The sequence below is a fragment of the Myotis nattereri genome (assembly GCF_964212035.1).
Source record: "Myotis nattereri genome assembly, chromosome: 3".
NCBI lineage: Eukaryota > Metazoa > Chordata > Mammalia > Chiroptera > Vespertilionidae > Myotis > Myotis nattereri.
This window is the reverse complement of record NC_138077.1, coordinates 12323406-12345396: the sequence shown is the minus strand read 5'-3', so window position 1 is coordinate 12345396 and position 21991 is coordinate 12323406. Positions and strand designations below refer to the sequence as shown.

Genomic DNA, 21991 nt, shown 5'->3' with positions numbered 1-21991 from the left:
TACACGCAAAATCACCAAATAATTTATTTGGAATCAGAATGAAAGAACATTTGACAGTTGTTGAAATGTATGTTTCTTCTGATACTTCTGATCAGTAATACAACTGATCTAAGACACACGACCAGATACATTTTACATTTCTTCAGGACTGGGGTTTTTCCACGACTTCAAATTTGGGATCTAAGGGGAGGAAAAAAAGGTTAAAGCTTAGTCTAGTGCAATAAAATGCCTTATTGAGAAGGCTTCAATATTTAACTCGTCAATCTTCTGATTTGTTTTTTTAGTAAATATCTACTGTTTCTAAACATCTACATGGAAATATAACAATTGCTGAAGATTTATTCAGCACTATCATGAGCCAGGCTATTAACTGACTCTACATATATCATTTAACTAAAACCACCACATGAGGAAGGTATAATTCTCTCCAAATGTCAGATGGGAAACAGGTATCAGTTAACTATCTAAGACTACACAGTTCGTAAGTGATATTGTCAGAGGATTCAAGATCTGGGAGTTTGATTTCAGATCCCCATTATTTTTTTTATTTCCATATATATACACACATATATGTATATATTTTATTGTCTAAAGTTTTACGTATGTCTCCTTTTTCCCCAATTGACACTCCCCGCCCCCCCCCCCCCCCATTTCCACCCCGGGCAGGCCCCCACCGCCCCAGTGTCTGTGTCCATTGGTTATGCTAATAGGCATGCATACAAGTCCTTTGGTTGCTCTCTAACCCCCCTCCCCTACCACTTGTCTCTGGATCTATTCTTGTTCATCAAATTATGTTGATCCTTATATAGATCCCCATTATTTTAAAAACTCTATGTTGTGATCTCCTATACGAGGGGTGGGGAACGTCCAGCCTACAGGCTGTATAAGGCCCTTGAAATCATTTGGTCTGGCCTGCCAAGGCATTAGGGGTGAGTTAAATAAGTGTTTGACCAAATATAGCAAGCTAATTTGTAAGTTGATAATTTTGTATGGCCCGAGAATGATGTTATAAATATCCAAGTGGCCTTTGGCAGAAAAACGGTTCGCCACCTGTGACCGATACCAATGGCAAATGTTTATCCCAGAGCTTCCCATGCACACACCACTGCCCTAATAAATCTACATGTAATTGACATTTATCCTCTAAAGAACTAAATATAAATAGGTATACATATTTTCCTTTTAAAGTGATCTCCCACAAGGAAGAATCTGATTAGAGATTTACCTTCAAATTTGAAGTCTGGGAACGTATTCATGTCTGCTTTACCATACATCTGCTTAAGCTTAAAAAGCTCCTTCTCCATGTCTTGCTGATACTCTGGGCCAGCATCCACAGGTCCTCCAGATGACCTGTGTGTAAATGAGCAAGTAAAAACCAGTTTAGGTGCTGGTTACAAAACCAAAATTATTCCCTATTCTCAGCGGCTTTGCCATTTAGAAGAAAAAAATATGTTGCCGAAACTGGTTTGGCTCAGTGGATAGGGCGTCGGCCTGCGGACTGAGAGGTCCCAGGTTCGGTTCCGGTCAAGGGCATATACCTGGGTTGCGGGCATATCCCCAGTGGGAGATGTGCAGGAGGCAGCTGATCGATGATTCTCTCTCATCGATGTTTCTGACTCTCTATCTCTCTCCCTTCCTCTCTGTAAAAAATCAATAAAATATATTTAAAAAAAAAAAGAAAAAAAGAAAAAAATATGTTTATAAACATTTATGCCATAAGGGAGTCATATGATATGCTTCAAAGACATGGTTTAACAAAAAGCTACTCAGTTGAGAGGGCACTTTTGCTGAGCTAATCAGAAAAAACTTCATTAAAAAAAATGGCATTTGTGTGCCCTGGCTGAGTGGTTCAGTTGGCTGGGGCATCGTCCAGAGTACCTGGGTTGATTCCAACCTAGGCACATACCTAGGTTGAGGGCTCCATCCCCAGTTGGGGCACTTACAGGAGGCAACTGATCAGTTTCTCTCCCACATCTCTCTCTCTCTCTCTCAAATAAAAATATATCCTTGTGTGAGGATTAAAAAAAAAAAAATGGCATTTGTGACAAATCATGCATTTGCATTAGATTAAAAAAAAAAAATTGGGTCAGAATTTGAGACCTAAGACCGAAAAAGCAGAGAGATGGAGGAGATAAAGCATTGGCTTTGAGGGAATATTAAGCAGTTTAGATGAAAAAACCAGCAGGATCCAGATCGTGGGAAGCCTGAAATGTTAAGCCTGGGAGTTTGTATTTTATTTGCAAAGCAATAAAATGACATACCAGAGTTGCTTTGGGAAATAAATATAACAACCAGACCAATTAGATTTACTTAATCCTTTGCACAAATTCTTTGGCTTGTCATAATGTTACCGCCTGTCTATCAATGCACAATAAACAAAATATTTACAAGTGAAAATTCCATCTAGGGTAATAATATTTTCACACATATCTATGATATAGGCACAGGGTAATATTTATGTTACAGAATTTTCACAAACTATAGAGACAGCTCTAATTTAAGAACTTATTAATGGTATTTCTTGTTTGGACCCAATTTTTTTCTAGATCAGCATGTGTAATAAAATTTTCTGTGATGACAGACATGCTCTCTATATCTGTGCTAATATGGTAGCCACTAGCTACATCTGCCTATTGAGCACTAGAAATGTGGTTAAAGTGACTGAGAAACTGAATTTTTACTTAAACTTAATTGTAATTAACTAGAATTTGAATAGTCACATGTGAATAACAGCTACTGAAGTACATATACACGCAGTTCTTTTTTTATTTTTAACTATATTTTTAATGATTTCAGAGAGGAAGGAAGAGGGAGAGATAGAAACATCAATGATGAGAATCATTGGTTGGCTGCCTCCTGCACGGCTCACAATGGGGATCGAGCCTGCAACCCCAGCATGTGCCCTGACTAGAAATCCAACAGAGACTTCCTGGTTCATAGGTCAATGTTCAACCACTGAACCACACTGACTGGGCCAAAATGCAGTTCTTGAAAGAACTTTCAACCAGATTCTTTATGTCTGTCTTCCAGCTCTGGGATCCACAAGCTTTAGAAACTGCTTTGAAAAGATCCAGTCAGTCTCATCAATGTACTAGTTACTGATAGGTGATAGCTGTTAAGACTTGAATGCATTCACATCTGATTTACCATATCTGGTTAAGCATAAAAAGCTCCCTCTTCATAAATCATCTACCTCCTCTTTTTTCATACCAAATTTCCTAGTACACTGTGATCAAAATTGTCATCCTAATACACAGCAATATTGTTCCACCTCACCATCCTACTCAAAAATATTTCTCATATATGCTTTCATATATCTTAATTGTCCAGTCTGTAATCAAGGCCTTCCATAATTCCTCATTCTAACCCAATTCTATCCTTTACTGCTCTCTACATTCTTTATGTATTCTATAGTCTTGGAAAATAGTATTATACAACTTCCCAAATGTGCTTTCCAGTTTTCATGCCTTAGCTCACACTATTCTTTCCTCCTAAAAGATATCCTCTTCCCACCTCCATTTATCTTCACACCAATTGTTTGTAACCTGAGGCAGACCCTGGGTATGTCTATTAATGGCGTTCTATGGTTTTGAGAACTCTTTCAAGCTATAAACAAAATTATGTGAGTAAAGTCTTCACTTTTTAAAAAAATATATAATTTATTGATTTTTTTACAGGGAGGGAGGGAGAGGGATAGAGAGTTAGAAAATTCGATGAGAGAGAAACATCGATCAGCTGCCTCCTGCACACCCTCTTCTGGGGATGTGCCCGCAACCAAGGTACATGCCCTTGACCAGAATCGAACCTGGGACCCTTCAGTCCGCAGGCTGATGCTCTATCTAAAACCGATTAGGGCTTCACTTTTTTTTTAAGGTAGAATGATGATATATCCTTTAGCTATAAGGATATGTCCAAAATAACAAAAGATTTAATGGAACTCTTCCTGGAAACACATATAAAAAAAGATAAAATTCAGGACTTAAAATAATCCAGAGATAATGAACCTCTATGCAAGGGATCAGCTCAGTAAAGGTCTTAGACACTTTCAAACACCAAGTAATTTTATTACCACCTCAAAACTTACATACTTTAAATACTTATATTTACACATGGTCGATTATCCACCCACTTACTGTCGCTTAGTTTTGTATTCTCTAATCTTGTCCACGAAGAGTTTCTGTAAAGGATCAAGTTCCTTATTAAATGCCACTGCTGTAACTCCGATATTCCTCCGCAAATGGACTGAGACTGCAGACCGGATGACAGAAGAGAACCTGAAGAGCCTCTGAAGAATCATGGTGACTGTTACTGGGGGGGGGGGGGGGGGGGGGGGGGGGAGGCAACACAAGGTTAATATATGTTAATATACATATAATTGTAAAATGCCTCTAATTCTCTTAATTGTACAGGACTTAAAGCATACCAGAACTCAGTGAATGCTGAGGACAGTCACCCGATCCCAACTCCATTCCCCTCTCCTCTGCCCACTGCAAGTTTTTACTTCTTAACCCGAAGACCTGGGTCCCAGGAGCAGTCAGGAACTCAGGCCTCTGTGTGGCCCCACTAGGGTTACATGCAGAAAGAAAGCACAGAATATGGGATGGGGTGTTTCCTCTCCATGAACTTAGTCTTGGATCAGGGAAAATAGTCAAACTAGGATGTTGGAAAGCTACCCACCCCCAGAGGAAAAGAACAATCCTGACCTCCAAAAGAATGTGCGAGGATTCTGATAGCCTGGAAGTTTCTACTTGGAAGACGCACAGAGGGAGCCTGCCTGTTACAACTGCAAATCTAAGTCCTGTTACAACTACAAACCTAAGTCCAACACAACCAGCAAGGGGAAATAGCAACAGGCCAAGGAAACGCACCAACAAAAGAGGGGAAATCATGTGGTACAACCTAATCAGTGACTTAGAATATGTAAAGGAGATCAAATTCTGATTTTTAAAAATAAGGACTTCCAAATCCTTAGAGCTAAAGGACATGCTTTTCTAACTAAAAATTTCAGGAGACAAACTGATCTCAGTTGAGATCTCATTTAGTGTCTTGAAAGACCAAATGCAAAAAATCCAAATTACAACAAATATATGCAAACAGGAATTCCAGAAGACAAGGAATAGATAAGGAGACCATAAATAAGTAGAAAAAACTTCCGTTAAATTAAAAAAAGACTGAGTCTAGTAAAGGGCTTACCAAACTCTTATTGGAATGACAAAAGAGTCACAACTCAATATAGCCTGGTACAGTTTCTGAACCTTAAAGATGAAGTAAAAACCTGACATGTTAACGCTAACATGATCCCTCCACCCCCACAAATTAACTAATAATAATCATCATAATCATACTGATACCGGACCCTATTAAGTTATATTACTACTGCTCAAGGTATGGTCTGTAGACCAGTGGCAGCATACAGATTGTGTCACTGGTCTATAGCAATACAAAAATTGGAAATGAGCATTTAGAAACTTCTAAGCAATTTGGTATATCAACATAGTACAGGCCCGGTGCACGGATTCATACACCTGTGGGGTCCCTTGGCCTGGTGCACGATTGGGGCCAGGGAGGGACCAGGATGTGTCCCATCCGTCTTGCTCAGTCACAATCATCTGGACCCCAGCAGCAAGGTAATCTACTGGTTGGAGCGCCTGCCCCCTGGTGGTCAGTGCATGTCATAGCAACTGGTCAACCAGTCGACTGTCTGCCCCCTGGTGGTCAGTGCTCATCATAGTGAGCAGCCTTAGCATTCATTAGCATATTATGCTTTGACTGGTTGAACGACCGACCGGACACTTAGCATATTAGGCTTTTATTATATAGAAAGGATGTCTGCTGAACTTAATAAAGTATTAGAGTTTGTATTTTGTGTGTCTTCATTTTGTCTTTCATATAATTTTCCTAGGAATTCATTTTTATTGTATTCTTCAAAAATATCCACAAACGTTGGGGGGAGGTAGAAAGCCTTTTACCACAGAGAGTTAGAGAAGCACTAAGCTAAAGGACAGTAGAGTAGCACAGTTCTGGAATAGGAGTGGGGGTACACTCTAGGAGATAGTTGGCAATGTCTAAAGACATTTTTGGCTGTCCCTAGAAGGGTGAGTGTCACTGGCTTCTAGTGGGTAAAGGCCAGGGATGCTGCCAAACATCCCATAACAATAATGGACTTCCCACAACAAAGACTTATCTGGTCCAAAATGTCAACAGTGCCAAGGTTGAGAAGCCCTGGAAGAGCACATAAAAATTACCAAAAGACATTACACAATCAACAAAATACCCTTCACCTGCCAGGGTGAAAGCAAACTATATGAAGGAATTAAAGAATCCATCATATACCATTCTTATATCCCATGAGTGAAAAATACTTGGGAAAAGACTTTAAGCAAACAAATGACCTTAAGCTGCTACATATTTCGAATCCCATTTTACACACACAGAAACCGAGGTTTAGAGGCAAGTACCTGGTCTAAGATTACACAGTAGATTCTTACTGGACACAAGCATATTTTAAAAATTGTGCAATTCGCCCTAACTGGTTTGGCTCAGTGGATAGAGCGTCGGTCTGTGGACTGAAAGGTCCCAGGTTCGATTCCGGTCAAGGGCATGTACCTTGGTTGCAGGCACATCCTCAGTAGGGGGTGTGCAGGAGGCAGCTGATTGATGTTTCTCTCTCATCGATGTTTCTAACTCTCTATCCCTCTCCCTTTCTCTCTGTAAAAAATCAATAAAATATATTAAAAAAATAAAAATTGTGCAATTACATATATATATATATTCCTTTCTGGCAGCTTATTCATGTTTAACACTCAGCAATAAGGTTATCTAATGTTTGTTCAGCCCTAGATATTTCGAAAAGTAGTCCCATATACATTCTCTCCTTGCACCCGTGGGGCACTCCTGTTAAACATTACAAGGTGTTCTTATCTCTGCTTTACAGGTAATAAAACTATGTCTAAGAAGGCTATTAAATTGCTCATATTCCCACAGTTAATTTGCTCTGACTGCAAAAATCATGCTATTCCTACTGCAACATGAGTAAAATCTATTTTTTTAATTATATTTTTTATTGATTTATTTACAGAGAGGAAGGGAGAGGGACAGTTAGAAACATCGATGAGAGAGAAATATCGATCAGCTGTCTCCTGCACACCCCCTCCTGGGGATGTGCCCGCAACCCAGGTACATGCCCTTGACCGGAATCGAACCTGGGACCCTTCAGTCCGCAGGCCGACGCTCTATCCACTGAGCCAAACCGGTCAGGGCTGAAATCCATTTTTTTTCTTCGATTCCTGAGTACTGATGATTCCGAAATCACGTCTCTAAGTTTGTTTTTCCCTGAACTCCGTACATTCAACAGCTCACGTCCCTTCCTAAGTCCTTTAGGGCCCTCAAATTCATCTTGTCCAAAAAAAATGGAACACATAATCTCATCTGTGTTTAAACACACAGTGAGTGTGGACTGTCCCCCGGCCCGCGGGAGGCACGAGCTATTACACAAGCAGGTGTGAAATATCAGCCGTGATGTTTCCTACTGGAGCAAGACACCGGGATGAGAGCCAGGAGGGGCCGCGGGAGGCCGTGACACCGTCAGGAAAAGACTGGGGGGGGGGGGGCAGCAGGAAAGGGACCAGCACGTGCAGAAGGAGCACGGCTCTCCTGTTGACAGGGATGCCGACCAGCCGGAGGGCAGTCCTTCCGCCGCCTCTTCACGCATATATATCCTTTACAGATCGATACTTTTTCTTTTTTATCTGTTGATTGCAGAGGGATAACGGGAGAGGGAGATCATCGCCTTTGTTGTTCCACCCATTTGCGCATGCATTGGGTGACTCCTGCATGTGCCTCGACCTTCGACCCCGGTGTGTGGGGAAGACGCTCTGACCAGCCGGGCTGCCCGGCCAGCGCCCCTCGAAGCTGATTCTCAAAGTCAACTCGCAATCCGCCCGTCGGGACCGCCTCTTGCCTCCGGGAAACCCCGCGGTGTTCGCGCGCGCACTCTGGCCTGTCCCCGGGTTCAAGCACCAGCCCCCCCCCCCCCGCCCCCATCCCGGCCGCGTCCTGTCCCCGGTGGCTGAGGTGTCGGACTGTGCAGAAGAGTGCAAACACGGCCGCCTAACACAGTCTTAGCACCACTTATACTTCTAGGAGGGCTGCAAAGCTTTAAGATGAGGATCACCATGATCTGCCCTAAACAGTTCAGAACAACCTCCCGCGAGCCCAGCTTGGGCCGGCCTGGCCGAAGACCTGCCCCGCGAGCATGACCTTGGGCTGCCCCAGCCGGGAACCCCTCGCGGCCCTGCAGCCCGCACCACCCCGGCCTGGCCTCGGAGCGGGCATTATCATCCGGGCGATCCATGGAGCCCACTTGGCAAACTCCAAGGCCGAAAGGCTCCGGCGTCTGTATGACCTCGGGACCGGCCTGAAGGTCTCCGGGCCCCAAAAGCTGCTCTCTCATGCAGGGCAAAGGCAACAGGCAGCCCAGTCCCCGGAGAAACACTCAGCATCGGAGTCCCAAGAGGCCCAGCCAGGCCAGCTACCCTCCCAGTCACCTTGTACTCAGTCCCGAGCTGCCAGAGCCGCCGCCGCCGCCGCCACCGTCCTACTTCCGGCCTTGGCTCCGCCCCCTCCCGCCGACACGCTATCGCAGTGCATTGTGGGCTGCCGTTTCAGTCGGTCGGCACTCACCGGACAGGAAGCGTCTCAGAGACAGTCTGCGACCGGACGGCTCTAGGTGAGGCAGAAGGCAAACGGGAGGAAGTGGAGGGTAAGTGCTTCCGGGTCCCCTAGCGGCTCTTCCGCCATCTTTCCTCCTCCTAACTTGATCTGCTCCCTCTTTCCCTTCTGGAAACCTTCCTATGTACGCATGCGCACTTGGCCCGGCCTGTCCCTGAGTTCAGTCCTTCCCGCCCCGACTCAGCCAGCAGTCCTGCTCCTTGGGTTGTTGAAGTGTATGAACGTCCCGACAAAGTGCCAGTGTAATAACACAAAGCGGGCGGGGGCGTTGTGCTCCTTTGTGCCTCGTGAGCCTCCGTTGCCTCGGGGCGTTCGTTTCGCGCCACCTGCTGGGACTTGTAGTCCCGAGCCCGGGGGTGCCTGGGAGGCGGGAGGGGGATTGGAGTTTCTCAGCGCCGATTCCGCGGGAAGGGCCCAGGGGCCTCACACTTGGAGTCGCGGGAGCTGCAGGTTTTGCCGGGAGAGACGCCGCACGTGGAGCGCGCGCCGCCGCTGTTCTCCGCCGGCTGTGGAGCGCGGGCGGGGGCGACCCGGTTGGTTCCGGAGCGGGTGAGTGCGGCCGCGGGAGGGGAGGGGAGCACGGGCCCCCGCGGGCCGGCTTCGTTCCGGGGCCTGCTCCCCCAGAGCGGCCCCCCCGCGGCCGCCTCTGTGTTTTGTTTCCGCTGGTCCCCGGCGCTGTGACTCCCATTTCCGTTCGTGGAGACTTGAGGGAGCCGGGTGGGGAGGGGCGGGAGCTGTGCGGGGAGCGGAGGGAGGGGCGGGGGGCGCGCGGCGCCGGGCGGGGGAGCCGCGCGCCCCGGGCCCTGGCGGTCCGGGTCCCCGGCTTCGCGCTCCGCTCCGCCGCCGCTCGCTCGGCTCGTCCGCCGCCTGGCGTGGCCACGGTCCGCAGTCTCCGCGATCGGAACGGGATCCTGGCTCCCGGGGTTTCACAGGAAGAAGCGAAACGAGTGTCGCCGCCTCGGCGATGGGCTCTCCTCCCGGTCCCGTTGTCTTGCTCGAACTGTCCGGTCGTGGCATCCGAGCCCCTTGTTCACGCTCATGTTGTCCGTGGGGCCTCTTGGAGGAAGTGGCAGGAAGACGCGGGGAAACGCTGGGTCCGTGTAGTTTGCCAACTTCGGGAGTGCCGTGCGGGAGCCTCGTCCGTCCGTAGTGGGGCCCCGGTTTACGGGGTGACGGCGGGAAGGCCGTGCATGGCCGGGGGTGAGGGTCCGTCACCCGGCAGCCCGCCCGCGGGAGGAGCAGAGATGGGGGACTCCCTCGCGCAGAGCGAGGCGCCGGGCGGTGCTGGTCCTGCCAGCGCCGTGTGGTCCGAAACTTCAGGAGAAGCGGATCCGCTCCTCCCGAACCGCTGTACGGGATCGGCCCCTGGTCGGGGTCTGGTCCGGACGTTGCAGCCGGATGGGTGTTCGGACGAGGCGGGCTGAGGTCGTCCGCCTGGGCCGCAGGGTGGACGGGACTGCGTGTCCCGAGGGGCGGATGGTCTTGGAGGAGGAGGGTAGATACCGAGCTGGATGCTGAATCGGGGCTGTTCATAAGAGGATGTGGGGCTGAATACGAAATTAAACCTCTTTCATTTTTCTCCAGTTTTGTTTAGAAAATTTCAGCTCTACGGGAAACTTGAAAAATTATACAATGAAATTACACAGTGAACGCCTTCACCTGGTGGGGGGAAGTCAGCAAGCCTTAGTCAGCTTTCCCTCGCTCTGCAAACACACACAAATACACGTTTTACTTTTTTCCCTAACTTTTAATTTTATTTTTAAAATATATATATATTTTAATATATTTTATTGATTTTTTACAGACAGAAGGGAGAGAGATAGAGAGTTAGAAACATCGATGAGAGAGAAACATCGATCAGCTGCCTCCTGCACACCCCCCACTGGGGATGTGCCCGCAACCCAGGTACATGCCCTTGACCGGATTCGAACCTGGGACCTTTCAGTCCGCAGGCCGACGCCCTATCCACTGAGCCAAACCGGTTTCGGCTAAAATATATATTTTTTATTGATTTTGGAGAAGGGAAGGGAGACGGGGAGAGGGAGAAACATCACCCTTGGACAAGCCCTTGCCTCCAGTCCCACCGTGGGGTTGGAGCGGGAACCCTGGCAGGGGCGCTGCCTGGGATGGAGCCTGTGGCCTCCTGTTGCATGGGCTTCAACGAGCCACACTGGCCGGGCTGTTGACTTTATTTTTAAAAACAAAAACTTTTTATTCGGGTATTTAACAATATTTTTTAGTTTGAGAAAATGTTCAGTTAATCAGGTAGGTACTCTTAGATTACATTTATATATGTTAAATGCACATTTTGTGTATTTTTAATACATGTTGTATGTTAAATATAGGTAAATATTACATATAAGTATTGCCCTTACTGGGAAGAGTTGTCCCAAACTAATAATGTTTTCCAGTGAAGAAGACTAATTCTCAAGTTTTGCTTTTTTAATATATTTTAATTGATTTCAGAGAGGAAGGGAGAGGGAGAGAAAGATTGAAACATCAGTGATGAGAGAGAATCCTTGATCGGCTGCCTCCTGCAGCGCCCCACACTGGGGATCCAGCCTGCAACCTGGCGTGTGCCCCTGATGGAATCGAGCCGGGACCCTTCAGTCCGCAGGCCGATGCTCTATCCACTGAGCCAAACCAGCCAGGCTAATTCTCAAGTTTATCTGTAGCTGCAAGGGAGAATATTAAATGTAACTGTATTTAAAGAATACTAGCCTTTTCTGGACTTTTTAGTTTATTTCCATTTTGTGAAGGGTTCTGAACCCCAGGTGAGATTTAATCTGGGTGAAACCAGGGCAGCCCTTAGGTGGAAAGGCTCCAAGTGATGTTCTCTTCTCCACTGTAAGTTTTGTAAAAGAATCCTGGTTCCAGAAAAAGAGCTAAGACCCACTCAAGTAGTGACATCAGCATTTTGGACCATTTCCTAATCTCTTACTGTCAAGGCTAAATTTAGAGACCTGAGAAAGAGAAAAGGATCAATTTAGAGACTGGGCATTTTTTTCTAGAGTATATGGGTTTTTTTTGGGGGGGGGGGCACCTTCTAGGGACTGATCTCTAACTTTTTTGGAAGATCACAGGATAAATTTCTTTTTAACAAGTCCCTGTTTTAGTGCTTATATTATGGGGAACACAGGTAACCCTGCTGATAAGCCCTAATTTAGGGCCATGTCTCGGCCTCTGGTTACTTTTTCATATACTTTTTTATTTTTCCCAAAGTTCTGGGAAAATTCAATTGTTTCCTAACCTTTTAAAAAATAAAATTGGTTGTGGAGAGAGGAGTGGACCTCTTTATAGGCCCTGAAAATAAAACAAAAATATCTTTTAAAAGTTCTGTTCTGCTATCAACCTTACTATTTCTCACTTTTTCCGTACACAACACTTTTTATAATTTTTTTCTTCTTTTTTTGGTAAGAGAACATTTATTGGGTATATTACAGAGATAGAAACTGTAATTCTCAGAAGTAATGGGCTTAGGAAACAAGTTACAGAAGTGAAGGAAGGGCCCCAGGAGCTTGGGAATGAGGAAGTTAATGGTAACCTGCCCGGGGCCAAGAGGGGGAGGGGAAAGGCAAGGCAAGGCATGGGCTCCCTAGGGAGAGGGCCCACTCTGATTCTGTGCGCGTACATTATTTCCTTGTTTTTAACTGCTACTGAAGTTTCATGGTGTCTGCTCCTTTCACATTTTCTTATATCTCAGTACTTTCTTACCATGGATATTGGTTTGTTTTTTTTAATATATGCTTACTGATTTCATAGAGGAAGGGAGAGAGAGAGACAGAAACATCAATGATGAGAGAATCACCCATTGGCTACCTCCCGCATGCCCCACACTGGGGACCGAGCCCACAACCCAGGCATGTGCCCTTGACCGGAATCGAACCCTGGACCCTTCAGTCCGTAGCTCTATCCACGGAGCCAAACCGGCTAAGGCACCATGGATACTTTTATTGGCTCCAGCTTCCAGCTATCCCCAACAAAGCTACTCTGAACATCCTTATCAGTCAGTATCTCTGGAATGCTTATCTAAGGGCACGTGCTGGGCCACAGGTATTAGCATACTTGCTTTGAGTAAGTGCTGCTAGAATCTAGATTTTTCTCCAGATTAGCTGGACCTGTCTGTACTTCAACAGAAGCAGAGGATTCTTATGGCTCCACATCCCTGCTTATCCTTTTCAGTAGTCAACACTACATTTTTCACACACACACTCAAGGTATAAAGTTTTTGTTTTAAGTTGCATTTTTGAATGATTTGAGTTTGAACATTTCTTTATATCCTTAACCATTTTGGTTTTCTCTGTTACTTCCCTTTTCCTATACTTTACCTGCTTTTCTAATTTGTCCTGACTTTTGGGGGATTGTTACCAATTTGCAGGAATTTGCTGTCTATTCCAGTTATTCCCTTGTCACCTTTGGATATCGAAAATATCTTTTCTTAGTCGTTATCCTGTCTATTGAACATAAATCTTAATTTTTATATAATCAAATACATTAGTTTTTTTCTTATGGTTTAATTTTTGGAATGTTAACAAATTATTTTTTATTCTTAAACCATAAAAAAAATCCCCACTATTTTCTTCTATTAGCTTTATAGTTGTGTCTTTCACATTTAAGCCTTTAGGGCAGTGGTTCTCAACCTTCCTAATGCCATGACCCTTTTATACAGTTCCTCATGTTGTGGTGACCCCCAATTTCATTGTTACAAATTGAACATAATTAAAGCCTAGTGATTAATCACAAAAATAATATGTAATTATATATGTGTTTTCCGATGGTCTTAGGCAACCCCTGTGAAAGGGTCGTTCGACTGCCAAAGGGGTCGCGACCCACAGGTTGAGAACCGCTGCTTTAGGGGACCTGGAGTCAATTTTATATGGGCGACTAGAGGCCCAGTGCATGAATTTGTGCACCAGTGTGGTCCCTTGGCCTGGTCTGCGGGATCGGCCGAAACCAGCTCTCTGACATCCCCCAAGGGGTCCCAGATTGCAAGAGGGCGGAGGCCAGGCCAAGGGACCCCACTGGTGCACGATTGGGGCCAGGGAGAGACATGGGAGGTTGGCCAGCTGGGGATGGACTGCGGGAGGGCTCCAGGGCATGTCCGGCCAGTCTCACTCAGTCTAATCAGCTGGACCCCAGCAGCAAGCTAACCTGCTGGTTGGAGTGTCTGCCCCCTGGTGGTCAGTGCATGTCATAGCAACTAGTCGACCAGTCGACTGTCTGCCCCCTGGTGGTCAGTGCACATCAGCAAGCAGTTGAACAGCCTTAGCATATCATTAGCATATCATAACGACCAGTCGACTGGACACTTAGCATATTAGGCATTTATTATATAGGATGATAGTTTCTAAAACATTTTTTTTAATAGAGTGCCTACTAAGAGTGAAGTACTGTTCAAAGTATTTTGTATACATCTGTAAACATACTAATATCCCTTCAAACCAGGTGGAGGTTATGTTGTCCCACCGGGTCACCACCTGTTTTGATCTAGTGCGCAAGATAAATAACATAATTTTACAAATAGTGTGTTAAGGAATAGACTTTATTAGGGAAAGGGAAGTTCTGCTAAGCTAGGGTCAGAACAAAAGAAAGCAAAAGTTGGCTAGAGCCTAGGCCAGTGATGGCAAACCTATGACACGCGTGTCAGAGGTGACACGCAAACTCATATTTTTGGTTGATTTTTCTTTGTTAAATGGCATTTAAATATATAAAATAAATACCAAAAATATAAGTCTTTGTTTTACTATGGTTGCAAATATCAAAAAATTTCTATCTGTGACACTGCACCAGAGTTAAGTTAGGGTTTTTCAAAATGTTGACATGCCGAGCTCAAAAGGTTCGCCATCACTGGCCTAGGCAGTCTGCTAGAGGTGCATTCATTATATGTATTTATTCTGCTGGAGAACCTCAGCCTCTTACTGGTCTTCCTATAAGAGGATGTGGGAGCAACCTTAATAATGTGGGGAAAATAAGACCGTTTTTATACCAGGCATTCTCGATTTGGGTGCCAGCTAATTATAGGCCTGAGGAGAGGTATAGCCCTTTCTGAAGTGGAAAAGAAGACTTTCCTAGTCCTACAGTAATGGAGTAGCTCAATGTAATACAGTAGACATGTTGGTAACTGTTTTGTTACTTGATTTTGCTGTTTTAGAATGTTATTCTGGCACAAGATATGTAATTTATAACAAATCATAGCTAGGATTAACTTTAATTTTATATCACTCTATCAGTACAATGCTAATAAAGTACATTCTTCATCCTGCTAATACAGTACAGCTTTTAGGTAAACACTAATGGTTCATCTCTATGTTGATTTTTTTAAAAAATATATATATATTTTATTGATTTTTTACAGAGAGGAAGGGAGAGGGATAGAGAGTTAGAAACATCGATGAGAGAGAAATATCGAATGGCTGCATCCTGCACACCCCCTACTGGGAATGTGCCCGCAACCCAGGTACATGCCCTTGACTGGAATTGAACCTGGGACCCTTTAGTCCGCAGGCCGACGCTCTATCCACTGAGCCAAACCTGTCAGGGCTCTATGTTGATTTTTAAGCTGCAGGTTTGAAACTGTTATTGAGACTGACGTTGCTATTATATAGTTGACATACCTTTCATTTGATTTTGAAGTAACTTGAGTTAATTTATTGACTGAGATTGGGCTGAACAAATCCCAATAAATCCAACAGAACGATGAAGAATTCATGTCAGGCTAATAAACACCATGTAAACCAAAACTAGTTTATCAGTATCATGTGGATTTTCTTTTATGTGTGAAGATTACTTCCTCTTGTTGTACTTACTCTCTGCTTTTATTTGAATTGGGTCTCTACTTCTTGTGTAGCATTTCTATTTGTGCAGATAATTTTAAAATGTCTTAAAATTTAACTCTTACAGGGCTGAGCTTTTGAAGTACTTCAACCATGACGAAAAGAGAAGCAGAGGAGCTGATAGAAATTGAAATTGATGGAACAGAGAAAACAGAATGCACAGAAGAAAGGTTGGTATTATCTGAATTTATATATTACCCACATGCATTAAAATTAAGAATCAAGCCAGAGTTCTTTTGGGGCCTATTTTTTTCCAGCTGACATTAGCATTTTGGGGGATAATGTATTGCTTTTTCCTCTGACTTAAAGAACTTGTAGCTGGGAGGGAAAGATAGTTTTAAAAGATACTAATATGCCCTAGCCGGTTTGGCTCAGTGGATAGAGCATTGGCCTACAGACTGAAGGGTCCTGGTTTTGTTTTGGGTCAAGGGCACATGCCTGGGTTGTGGGCTCAATCCCAGTAGGGGGCGTGCAGGAGGCAGCCGATCAATGATTCTCTCTCATCATCGATGTTTCTATCTCTCCCTTCTTCAAAATCAATAAAAATATATATTTTTAAAAAAGATAGTAATATGCATAGCTAGTTATCAAGCAATTGATTGTGATGGTTTTTATCCCTCAGGGCACTGTTTGATTATTTTTTCTTTCATTTGTGCTGGTTATTTTGATTTCCTATAGAGTTTAATTCCCAATCTGAACTAATGCAACAAATATCTAAACGTAACTACTGTGAACTGTCAGGAGTCTATATGAGACAGTAACCTGCCCTTGTAGAGGCCACATTGTGTTTGAGAAGGTATACAGGTTTATGAGTAATTATGTGCGCAGTACTAAGCATATAGAGCAGTGAAGGGTGTTAGTTCTTGGGATAGTAATAGAATATTACTCTATTAAGGAAGAAGGGCAGTGGTTGTAACTTCAGAATCCAAAGGGAGAATATGGGTAAAAATAGAGATTTGGGAGTTAAGAAGAAGGCTAGAGTTAGGGCTAATGGTCCTGCTTTATTCTGTGAAGCAGGAGAAGAGATAATACACTGAAAGTAAAAAGGACTAAAGAGTAGTAGAGAACTTCTTTATAGTAAAAGTTTAGAATAACTGCAGTGAGAATGGACCAAATAAGAGTGAATAGGATGTTGAGTGTTTAGAGTACAGCTAAGATTTTAGACCTTAGGTTTTAAATAAAATTGTTTTATTGTGGTAAAAACGCTTAACATGAGATCTACCCTCAACAGATTTTCAATGTACAACACTGTGTATTTAACTATAAGAACCATGTTCTACACAGATCTCTCGAATTTATTCATCTGGCATAATTGAGATTTATACTAGTTGTTTAGCAACTCTCCCTATTTTCTGCCAGCTGGCTGTGGTCACTCATACCACCTCCTAGGTCTACCACCTCCTGGCTCTAGGTCTTAGGAAAACCCCACGTTAGCTGTCCTCGGTCATATCCTTTGCCACCATACCCTGGCACAGGAACATTTTCCTGACAGAAAAGGTCATGACTGCCCAAGAGGCCTTAATTTGTTTGATAGAGAATTTTAACATGTTTCACTATGCTATTTTCTCTAACAGAAGAAACAGTAGAGACTACATGTCTCTTTTATTCAACAAATTACCTCAGAACTTGGTTCTGGCTTCAGGGTATTTCATGTGTTTGCAGTTAAGCTGTCAGTCTGGCTATAGTCATCTGAAGAATTGACTGGGGCTAGCATGTCTGTTTACCGGATCACTCATGAGGTTGGTGATATGACTGTTCACTTCCTGACCGCATGGGCTTCTCTGTAGGGCTGCTCATGATGTGGCAGATGGCCTGAGAGAGAGCATGCTCACCAAGATGGGGAGCTGCAGTGTTGTTTTACATAGCCTAATTTAAGAAGCACTATATCACTTCGGACTTAGTCTTTTGGCAGCACTAGTTGGTGATAAGTCTACCACTGTGAATGGTGTCTATGCAGACATGAGTTTCAAAGACAAGAAATGTGTTTTGATATTCAGTTTTGGTTTGAGTGTATTGTTACTTTAATTTTCAGGGTAAAAATGTAATTTTTAACCATTAAATTATTTAATATTTAGCATTGTAGAACAGACCTACACAGGTGAATGTGTAAGCCAGGCCATAGACATCCATGAGCCAATAGGCAATTTAAAGAAACTACTAGAACCAAGACTACAGTGTTCTTTGGATGCTCATGAAATTTGTCTACAAGAAATCCAGGTAATCTTTTTATTAAATATATATCTTAGTATTTAAGTACATATCTGAAAGTCAGAATTACTTTTTGTCATCAATTTGTCATTGTGTGAAATGCATTCACTATGAGGTGATATGAGGGAAAAAAGCACTCATACTTAAAGGATAAAGAATTATGAGTAAAGGTATTCATATCTAGGTCAGGTAGTAAAGTCATAAGTTCCTTAATAAATTTTGTAATCAGAGATTTAGCATTAACCCTGACCTTAAATGTGTATAATTGGTTACAAGAGAGATAACAGCAAGTATCCTATATAATAAAACCCTAATAAGCAAATTGACCAAACCGCAGAACAGCCGGCAGGAACAACCAGTTGCTATGACGTGCACTGACCGCCAAGGGCAGATGCTCAACTCAGGAGCTGCCCCCAACTGAGGGAGCCGACGGGCAGCAGCAATCCGGTCCGGGGGCGGGCCGGCCAGTGGGTGGTGCCAGGACGCCAGCCAAGGCGGGTGTCAGCAGGGCCCCCAATTGCCCCACAGATGGCCTTGATCTCTGGCCAGGCCTAGGGACCCTACCCTATATATTGTGAATAGTCTCTTAGATTTAAAAATTAAAACCTGGCAAGACTACTCTAACACTGAAAAAGCAGGATGATGCAGCGATGACATACATGGACTCTGGCTGGCACATTTTGTGGTCAGCCCTGATTCTGACACTTATAACTGTGTGACAAAGCCAATTACTTAACTTCTCTCTGCTTCAGTTTTTCCACACATAACATGGGGAAAATGGTACTACTGCCTCAGAAGGATCATGTTATGTACTACTTTTTATAATCAGGGCAAAAAAAAAATGTAGTTGCCCATACAACAGCAAAATGCCTTTCACCTGTGTGAAAAGTATGGTCACTGGTGCATGCAGTTTCCTGGATTGCAAGAGGGATGCCCGACTGCCAGTTTTGGCCTGATATCCCCTGAGGGGTGCCGGATTGTGAGAGGACGCAGGCCAGGCTGAGGGACTAAATCCCCCTCCCCCATGCATGAATTTCGTGCACCATGCCTCTAGTTATATAAATAAATTTATTTAAATTGTCCCCACTAAATAAATATTCTTGCTTTTTAATGACAGATAAATTACATTGTTTTCTACTTTAAATACTTTTACGGAATAAACAGTTGCTTTTTGGCATTATTTAAAATCCTAAACTAGACTCTAGAGCTAGAGAAAACTGTAATTTAAAATAAATTCTGTTCTTTATGTTGTCCTTAATTACTAACACAGTGGTTAAAATATTTTAAATTTTGGCAAAGAATTACATGTGTTCTTATAATTTAATTAGTATACTTTAGTGATTAAGTATAGTTTGATATATCCATTTTTATTAAACCAGATGATTATGTGAAAATGATCTTAGTCCTTTTACCCATATTTAGCTGGATCCAGAACGAAGTTTATTTGACCAAGGAGTAAAGACAGATGGAACTGTACAACTTAGTGTACAGGTAATGGCTTACCAAGGTAAGTTAATTTTTGTGTAGTTATTTAAAACTGCACTCATGTTTTTCTAATATGAGAATTCAATTTTATAAGTTTTGGGTGTTTTAGATGGTTGTCTAAATTACTTAATGTGATATAACCAAATATTAAGGCTTTTGAATTAATTATTTTATCTGTCAAGGTTAAGCAGATAGTATCACACATTTTACCTGGTTTAATCAGCAAGTTAGGGTAGTAAGTCACAGGATCACAGAGAGGGCTGGAAGAACAGGTTCTAGTTGGCTTTCTAAGATGACTCAGCCACATTGCAGTGTGGGACTGACAATTGCCCTGCCTACCATAAGCTAGAACCATGCTTCCTTTTCAGTGCTCCACAGAAGCCAAAAAATGGATGCCATGTGCCTGCTTATCCCCTCTTAACTCATTTCTCAATAGAAGGCTCATGCCAGTGGTTCAAAGCAGCCGTGGGCAAACTACGGCCCGTGGGCCGGATCCGGCCCGTTTGAAATGAATAAAACTAAAAAAAAAAAAAAAGACCGTACCCTTTTATGTAATGATGTTTACTTTGAATTTATATTAGTTCACACAAACACTCCATCCATGCTTTTGTTCCGGCCCTCTGGTCCAGTTTAAGAACCCATTGTGGCCCTCGAGTCAAAAAGTTTGCCTACCCCTGTTCTAGAGCCTAAGTCACATTGGGTACCCTTGCTGCAAGGTGATCTAGACTCTGCAGTTTAGCACAAAAAGAGAAATTATGCAAAGGAAGTTGCTTTATTCTCTTCCTCACCCCCACATTTTTTTTTAACCTATTTACTAATAAGTTGCAGGCATGTTTCCCTTCTATTCCTAAATATATGCATTTTCTAAAAATAAGGAATTCTTTTACATGACCACAGTACAATGCTCAAAATCAGGAAATATGAATTGACACAACACTGTTACATAATACTAGAGGCCCGGTGCATGAATTTGTGCACTGGTGGGGTCGCTCAGCGTGGCCTGTGGGATCGGACAGAAACCAGCTTTCCTACATCCCTTGAAGGGTCCCAGATGGTGAGAGGGCGCAGGCCAGGCCGTGGGACCCCACTGGTGCACAACAGGGACTGGGAGGGACACGGGAGGGCTCCAGGGCATGTCTGGCCCGTCTTGCTTAGTCCCAGTTGGCTGGACCCCAGCAGCAAACCTACTGGTCGGAGCGTCTGCTCCCTGCTGGTCAGTGATGTCATAGCGACTGGTCAACCAGTCAGTTGTCTGTCCCTGGTGGTCAGTGCATGTCATAACGAGTGGTTGAGTGGCCTTAGCATATTATCAGCATATTATGCTTTGATTGGTTGAACAGACGACCAGACACTTAAAATTTTAAGCACTTTAGGAGTAGAGGCCCGGTTCATGCATGGGTAGGGCCCCTAGGCCTGGCCAGAGATCAGGGCCAATCAGGTTCCCCACCTCCCTGTCTCCTCCTTGCCTCCTTCTCTCGCAGCCCATGTGCCACCACTGCGCGGTTCCCCCTGCCTCCCCGCCACCTCCTTCCCTTGCTCCCTCAGCGCCCTGCCACCACTGCTGGTCATCCGCCATGTTCCGTGCCACCTCCTTGTGGTCAGTGCACATCATAGTGTGCGATCGAACTCCTGTTCTCCTGGTTGAACTCCCGAGGGGACACTTTGCATATTAGCCTTTTATATATATATATTTCCAAAGTTGTATTGAATTGTTGTTTTTATCATTTAAAAGGACTCTGTTAAATTCTCTAGACAGATTGCTAAACATTTAAAATGGAGTTTTGCTCTACCATTTTAGAACATACAACTCAACTAAATTTTGTTAGTGAATTTCATGTTTTCATCTGGATATTTTTTAATTCACTGTTAAAGGAATGGAACCAAAGCTCAACATCCTTGAAATTGTTAAACCTGCGGAAACAGTTGAAGTAGTCATTGATCCAGATGCTCATCATGCTGAAGCAGAAGCACATCTTGTTGAGGAAGCTCAAGTGATAACTCTTGATGGCACAAAACACATCACAACCATTTCAGATGAAACCTCGGAACAAGTGACCAGATGGGCTGCCGCCCTAGAAGGTTACAGGAAAGAGCAAGAGCGCCTTGGGATACCGTACGGTAAGGAAATACACAATCACGTGTTAGGGTGAATAATAAGAATTAAGCTTGTCATAGAAGATACTAGGGTAAGCTATAATTTGTTTTAAATGTAGAATTTTTAGGGAGAATATTGATTTTCTGTATTTCTCCTCTTTTTGGACTATAACACATGATGGACAAATACTGTCCTGGGTGCTAAGAATACAAAGAAATACAATCCGTCTTCACTTAACAATGGGGGTACATTCTTAGAAATGCACCATTAGGCAATTTTGTCATTGTGCAAACACAGAGCGCACATGTACAAGCATACAGGCTATAGCAGTGGTGGTGAACCTTTTGAGCTCGGCGTGTCAGCATTTTGAAAAACCCTAATTTAACTCTGGTGCCGTGTCACATATAGAAATTTTTTGATATTTGCAACCATAGTAAAACAAAGACTTATATTTTTGATATTTATTTTATATATTTAAATGCCATTTAACAAAGAAAAATCAACCAAAAAATGAGTTTGCGTGTCACCTCAGACAGGTGTGTCATAGGTTCGCCATCACTGGCCTATAGCCTGTCACACACGTAGACTGTCTGGAATACTGTATTGCTCCTAGGCTGTAGACCTATAATGTATCATGTGA

The 21991-nt window shown here is 43.6% G+C and overlaps 2 protein-coding genes across 5 annotated transcripts in view; one reads left to right on the top strand and one right to left on the bottom strand.

The window, feature by feature from the left end:
* On the bottom strand, window positions 1-9409 carry ATP5PF (ATP synthase peripheral stalk subunit F6). 2 transcript variants are annotated; one of them, XM_081086581.1, is made up of 4 exons: window positions 8683-9409; window positions 4134-4308; window positions 1226-1350; window positions 1-180 (listed from the first exon to the last, which is right to left on the bottom strand). In XM_081086581.1, exons 2-4 carry the CDS (start codon window positions 4295-4297, stop codon window positions 143-145), a joined length of 327 nt encoding a protein of 108 aa, XP_080942707.1. In that variant the 5' UTR covers window positions 4298-4308; window positions 8683-9409; the 3' UTR covers window positions 1-142. The 2 variants fall into 2 exon arrangements, with proteins under 2 accessions (XP_080942707.1, XP_080942706.1); XM_081086580.1 differs by having other exon boundaries at window positions 8547-8712.
* Window positions 9077-21991, top strand: part of GABPA (GA binding protein transcription factor subunit alpha) — a 28474-nt gene continuing 15559 nt past the window's right edge. For 2 of the 3 annotated variants that reach the window (XM_081086579.1, XM_081086577.1), the window contains exons 1-5: window positions 9077-9279; window positions 15631-15733; window positions 17639-17780; window positions 19194-19278; window positions 21129-21374. In XM_081086579.1, coding sequence (XP_080942705.1) covers window positions 15657-15733; window positions 17639-17780; window positions 19194-19278; window positions 21129-21374 — 550 coding nt within the window. In that variant the 5' untranslated portion in view covers window positions 9077-9279; window positions 15631-15656. Of the gene's footprint in view, window positions 9280-9510; window positions 9825-15630; window positions 15734-17638; window positions 17781-19193; window positions 19279-21128; window positions 21375-21991 lie in introns of those variants that run through there. The other variant, XM_081086578.1, reaches the window with a different exon arrangement.

Bases quoted from the DNA above. Each gene is read 5' to 3' on its own strand.
- ATP5PF (XM_081086581.1), bottom strand. From the start codon at position 4,297: ATGATTCTTCAGAGGCTCTTCAGGTTCTCTTCTGTCATCCGGTCTGCA. The intron at 1,351-4,133 runs GTAAGTGGGTGG...ATTTACACACAG, and splicing joins GAATACAAAACTAAGCGACA to GTCATCTGGAGGACCTGTGG. The intron at 181-1,225 runs GTAAATCTCTAA...TCCTCCCCTTAG, and splicing joins CCCAGACTTCAAATTTGAAG to ATCCCAAATTTGAAGTCGTG.